Source organism: Octodon degus, unplaced genomic scaffold (genome assembly GCF_000260255.1).
Source record: "Octodon degus isolate 3935 unplaced genomic scaffold, OctDeg1.0 scaffold00006, whole genome shotgun sequence".
Classification (NCBI taxonomy): domain Eukaryota; kingdom Metazoa; phylum Chordata; class Mammalia; order Rodentia; family Octodontidae; genus Octodon; species Octodon degus.
This window is the reverse complement of record NW_004524582.1, coordinates 28543779-28550039: the sequence shown is the minus strand read 5'-3', so window position 1 is coordinate 28550039 and position 6261 is coordinate 28543779. Positions and strand designations below refer to the sequence as shown.

General features: G+C 54.0%; 1 protein-coding gene across 1 annotated transcript; it reads left to right on the top strand.

Annotated features, from left to right (window-relative positions):
* The first annotated feature begins 381 nt into the window (after positions 1–381).
* Positions 382–1815, top strand: Drd5 (dopamine receptor D5). The gene has a single exon (XM_004624567.1). The coding sequence runs from the start codon at positions 382–384 to the stop codon at positions 1813–1815; it is 1434 nt and encodes a 477-aa protein (XP_004624624.1).
* The last annotated feature ends 4446 nt before the right edge of the window (positions 1816–6261 follow it).

The following is a 6261-nucleotide window of genomic DNA, read 5'->3' as shown; positions in this document are numbered from 1 at the left end:
CGAACGGGACTCGGGCCCAGGTGGGGCGGGAGTGCGGGGGCAGCGCGGGGGCGGGGGTGGCGCGCGGACCGGGAAAGGCCGGGGACGCTGCAGCTTCGCTTGGCGCGCTTGGCGGCGGCGGCTGGCTCTTTCCCACTCCGGCTGCGAACCAGACAGCCAGGGCAGCCGCCCGGAAACCCTACCGCTTCTTCCAGCGACTGGAGAGGCTCACGGCGGCCACTGCTTCGGCGCCCCGCGCAGCGCATGGTGAGCGCCCCGTGGGGTCGGGGTCTTTTGGCAGAAGGTCCCGGCGCACCCCTTAGGGTGCTCGATGGGGCCGCCCAGGCGACGCTGGGCTGAAGTTGGTTCCGCGCACATCCTGCCTCTGCCTCTGAGCTGGTCATGCTGCCGCCCAGGCGCAATGGCACCGCGCACCCTCTTGGGTTCAGATTTCGGGCTCGGCTGGCGAAGGAGGGCTCCGCGGGGGGCGCGGCGGGGGCGGCGCCACTGGGGCCAGCGCAGGTGGTCACCGCCTGCCTCCTGACGCTGCTCATCGTGTGGACGCTGCTGGGCAACGTGCTGGTGTGCGCTGCCATCGTGCGCAGCCGTCACCTGCGGGCCAAGATGACCAACGTCTTCATCGTGTCCCTGGCTTTGTCCGACCTGTTCGTGGCGCTGCTCGTCATGCCCTGGAAGGCGGTGGCCGAGGTGGCCGGTTACTGGCCCTTCGGGGCGTTCTGCGACATCTGGGTGGCCTTCGACATCATGTGTTCTACCGCCTCCATCCTGAACCTGTGCGTCATCAGCGTGGACCGCTACTGGGCCATCTCCAGACCCTTCCGGTACCAGCGCAAGATGACCCAGCGCGTGGCCTTGGTCATGGTGGGCCTGGCCTGGGCCCTATCCATCCTCATCTCCTTCATTCCAGTCCAGCTGAACTGGCACCGGGGTGTGGTGGGCTCCGAGAGTGGGGTGGACCTTCCCTCCAACCTGGCCAATGGGACGGCCGGGGAGGACACTGGGGAGCCCGAGCAGAGGGCAGCGAACTGTGACTCCAGCCTGAACCGGGCATATGCCATCTCCTCCTCGATTATCAGCTTCTACATCCCTGTGGCCATCATGATCGTGACGTACACGCGCATCTACCGCATCGCGCAGGTACAGATCCGCAGGATCTCGTCGCTGGAAAGGGCAGCGGAGCACGTGCAGAGCTGCCGGAGCCGCGGGGGTTGCGAGCCCGACGCCAGCCTGCGCGTGTCCATCAAGAAGGAGACCAAGGTGCTCAAGACGCTGTCGGTGATCATGGGGGTCTTCGTGTGCTGCTGGCTGCCTTTCTTCATCCTGAACTGCATGGTTCCGTTCTGCCACGGAGACCCCGAGGACCCGAGGGCCGGCTTCCCCTGTGTGGGCGAGACCACTTTTGATGTCTTTGTCTGGTTTGGCTGGACCAACTCCTCACTCAACCCCATTATCTACGCTTTCAACGCTGACTTCCGGAAGGTGTTTGCCCAGCTGCTGGGCTGCAGCCACCTCTGCTTGCGCACCCCGGTGGAGACCGTGAACATCAGCAACGAGCTCGTCTCCTACAACCAGGACACCGTCTTCCACAAGGAGATCGCGGCCACCTATGTCCACATGATCCCCAACGCCGTAGCCCCTAGGGACAGGGAGCTGGAGGATGAGGAGGAGGAGGAGGGCCCTTTCCATGGAATGTCCCAGATCTGCCCCACGTTGCCAGAGGGCGACCCTGCAGCTGAATCTGTCTGGGAGCTGGATTGTGAGGGGGAGATTTCATCAGGCAAAATAACACCTCTTACCCCTAACGAATTTCATTAAACCACGTAAGAAAAGCCCTTGAGGTTCTGCGTAAGTGCATAGACATTTATAACTACACACACACGCGCGCGCACGCACACACACATTCCTCCAGTGTTGCTTTTATAACTACACATGCGCGCGCACACACACACACACACACACACTCCTTCAGTGCTGCTCTTATAACTACACACATACACACACATGCAGACACAAACACACACACGCACACTCCTCCAGTGCTGCTCAATTTATCAGTGTTGCTATCTCCGTGAACTCGCCCATGTGCTAGGCGTCATCACCCAGGTGAAAGAACCAGCAGAGGCAGTTAGAATCCACTCATGTATTCCCTGCCTTCCAGCCTGGCAGAGATGTCCGGTGGCCTGCTAGAGAAGAGGAAGCAGGGCCTTAGAGGTGACACTGTCCCTTCCCCTTTCAAACAGTAGGCTTGTTCAGTGACTTGTTTGTGTTTGGACTGATTTTTAAAAATTTCTATTTTACAGAGTACAAAATAGTATGAAAACAGCAAAATTACAAATGATACCGAATTTCACTAAACAAAGTAATATGAATCTCACAGTATTTGTTGTACTGCATAGTGCTGATTTTTAAACAGCAGGCTCAGTGCATTTGCATGGAGGCTGAGTGGGGTGTGGCGCTCTTCCCTGCTCTGCTGGTTCTCCTCCTCCTAGCCCTGGAATCCTCCCGACTGGTTCTGGCATCAGATAAACCCAGCATGTGTGCATGGTGGGGCGGTTATCTTTGCCTTGCAAGGTGGGTTTTCAGAATTCCTCCTGGAGAGGCCACTGGTGCGTGCTCAAAAGCAGGGCAGATGTTCCTTTATTTTCCTTTCAGGCAGTTTGTCCTTAAAGGAACATACTAGGGCTTAAAGAGTGCCTGGTTTCTGCAATTTCCTTTCGTTAGATGCGTACGTCTCCAGTGCACATGGAATGCCCAGTTCCTGGCCCCGGCAGGCAACGTGCACTGCCCATGCCTGGAATTCTAATGTTTTTTTCCCTTGGGAACTTCTTTTTCATGTAGGACTCTTCTGCAGATTCCTGGGCAGATGCTGGCTGCTGATTGAAAAGGTCACCTCCAGTGACAGTGATCTTTCTCTAGTTCAAATCTAGAGCACTGCGACATGACCTGGGTTTAGGTTAGCATGTTTTCTGAAGAGCTTTGATGTGTGTGAGTCAATATGTTTCTAAAAAGAAATCTCGTTTTCAAATAAGCATTTTTAGTTGTACACAATAGCAACTAGGGGGGAGCACTGTACCCAAAGTGTAGAAGCCAGAAAAGACGTTTGAACGAGCCAGCAAGGGGACGATCTACAGGTGAGCTGCTTGCAGAAGGGCCCCCTCCGATCCTTCCCTCTCAGCGGTGAGCCTGGCGTGGCACACTTTATCCCAGTATTATTTCAGCTGAGAACATATTGCCGTGAGAATTAAGTGCCAGACCTGTTAATGAAAGCAAATGCAATGTGAATCTTCAATTTCTTACACATCTCTGCTCTCTGAAAATGTCATATCAAGGACAGTTCAATCAATTTGGTCTTTTTAGGAATAATTTTATTGTTAGTCTTCTGTACAACTCTGTCTTGTTCGCCATAAATGTGTAGTGCTCGGCACATAATGCTTAATAAATATTTGTTGAATGAATAACTGTTTTTAGAACAGTGAGATTGAAAGCAAATTCTGTTTGGTGTGGGAGTTTTCATGTGTGATTTTGCCAAAGCACTTCTGGAATCTGAGGTCTGTGTGCAGCTGTTGACTTGTACTCCCACAACTAAGTGAAGTTAAGACAATATTAAGCAGTGGGGCTGAGAGGCTGTGTGACCTCATGTGACCTGCTAGCCTTGCTGGCTGTCACTTTTCATCTGCCTTTGTAAGCTGAGGTTTTCTGAAGCATCGTGAACCCCAGCAAGGAGATTTTATTTCTCAAAGTCTCTGAGCTGCAATTCCTCATTTAATAGAATTCCCGTCACTTTTTCTCTGAAGGCCTCAGATACTGGGACATAGTTTGAGAAACTGGATTGTGTAGTTGTTTTATTCTGAAGATCAGCTTGTTACAAGCAACATCATTGTGGGGGCAAATGTCTTTTTAGTTTAAAAGCATTGGGTTGTGGAAAACGACTATGTGAAAACTTCGGAATCTGCTTCTGTAAAATATCGTTCATCGTGTATTTTAATTATTTCCACCTCCTGTTCACTTGCCACTGTCCCAGTTGCTGGGCGGATCCTTATCCATTGGGCTCTTTGCTGCACTGGAGCCTGTTTGGGGGGAGGGGAGATAAGCAACAAATGCTCCCCCTGGGTGCTGACCTGTGCGGAATCTACTACAGTGATGTGGTTTATAAGGTCAACTGGGATTATTGCTGGGAGGCTCCCTAAAACAGAGCAGAGCAGGGGTGAAGCTGTAGTTTTGTTTAGGGTAGTGAGGGGAGCCCTCTGAGAAGAGGCACAGGAAGAAAGACCCTGCCGCAGCAAAGGCTGGAGCAATGGCGCATCATGGAGGGGGAGTGGACCAGACAGAAGCAGATGCAGGGAGAAGCCTAGAGATGGGGCAGTGCTTTGCACACCCAGGGAGGAGGGATGGGAAGGCTGAGTCCCTGAGGGACAGGGTCTAGGGTGGGGCTGATGCTAGTGGCAGTGGCAGCGGCACAGTGGTGCTGTGGCCACAAGGCCACAGCAAGGACTTCTCTGGAACAGTGTCCAACAGATGCATTAAGACTTGTGATCCTGCCAACCCCAAGAAGCAGGCCTTTTTTTTTTTTTTTAAAGAGGTGTTTTAGTACAGGGTCTACAGGGTCTCACTACACAAATCAGATTTGTACTGATCTTTCCTGTTTTTCAGCCTCCCAAGAGCTGGGATTACAGGTGGGCGCCACCACGCCCAGTCTCATTCGCTATCTTGGCATGCTTCAGGGGTGGGGCCAGCACTGCACGCTGGGGATCGAACCCCCGGCCCCAGCGTCTGCCTAAACAGGTGCGTTAACCAGCTGCGCTATTTGGCCAGCCTTTACGCAGGCCTTTTATCACCCCATTTTGGAGATGAGGACAGGAAGTCATCAGCAAGCTAAATGTCTAGCCATGCTCACACCGCTCCGGGGTGCCAGAGCTGGACTTGACACAGGCAGCCCCTCCGTGGATTCTTGGGTCCTAACTGCTGCGGGTGATGAGAGTCTGCCAGGGCCTCTCTTCCTAGTCGGCAGATGCACCCCCGTGTGGGTCGGGGTCCTGGGTTCTTCACACACCGTTAGCTGACTGACTAGCTGATCCCCTCCTATGTCCACGCTATGGACCTGCACTGTGTACCTGCTCCGGGCCTGGAGAGAAGGCAGCCCGGGGTCCTGGCAGGGTCCCCATAGATCAGGGCTGTGGGTTGCGTGGATGGGCCATGCGCTGTCCTGGCTTCTTATTTGACCTTTACACAAACCTCACGTACTATTGTTTTTCCACTTTTGCAGAGGGGACACTGAGGCACAGGAAGATTAAGTTATTGCCCAAAGTCATATGACAAGCATCTGGCAGAGCCAGGGTTTATGTTTAAGCCAGGGGTTCTCAGCTGAAGGCAATTCTCCCCCTCATCCCTGGTGACATTCCTCACCCCTGGAAGATGTTTTGATTGTCACAATTGGGAGAGGGGTGCTCCTGCCATCTCATGGGGCCAGGAATTCTGCTAAACATTCAGCTGCGGATGTCCAAGCACAGATCTGACCCCGGCAGGGGGACTCGAGTCCCCAGCTGCCTGCCTGGAAACCCTAGCTATTGGGGCTCTGGCCTGAAGTTTGCACTTCAGTGTCATCCTTTATTAGCTGACTGCATGGGGCATTTCTCTGAACTTTGGCTTCTCTCTCTGAGCAGTGGGTACAGTGACTGCACAGGTTGTATGTAGCACAGAAGGTATATGTGGGTCACCATTCCCCCTCTTTTAGAAAACTGTGCCTTTGTGCACTTTGTGAGAACTCGGAGGTGTCTGGCTAGGGCAGAATCCATGGTCCCAGCAGCGAAGGGCCCCAGGAGGGGAGAGCTATGACCTGCCTGGTCCTGCCCGCACCGTCTCATCAGCCAAGAGCAGTGTGCAGTGCAGAGCAGGTGTTCAGAAAGTGTTCATCATCCCCTCTACCAAGTCCCAGATCCCATGAGCCGGAGCGAGCACCTCAGTGGTTTGCACGGTCAGTGCCGTCAGACATGCGATGTGTCTCAGCTACTTTTTTCGTTATAGAGGCAAATGCATCCACAGTAAAGGAGGCCAGGTTTCTTTCAGCTCAGTTTGTAGAGGTTTTAGTCTCCTGGATCCAAGGCAGGGCAGTATGGCACGAGGGAATTGCAGAGGTGAAATGGCCCGTGGCAGGGCAGGCAGGAAGCAACAGCTGCCTCCCTTTCCCTTTTATCCCAGACAGGCTCCAACCCTTTGAGTGGTGCCACCCACACCAGGGTGGGGCTTCCACGCACCTACAGCTGT

Bases quoted from the DNA above. Each gene is read 5' to 3' on its own strand.
- Drd5 (XM_004624567.1), top strand. From the start codon at position 382: ATGCTGCCGCCCAGGCGCAATGGCACCGCGCACCCTCTTGGGTTCAGA.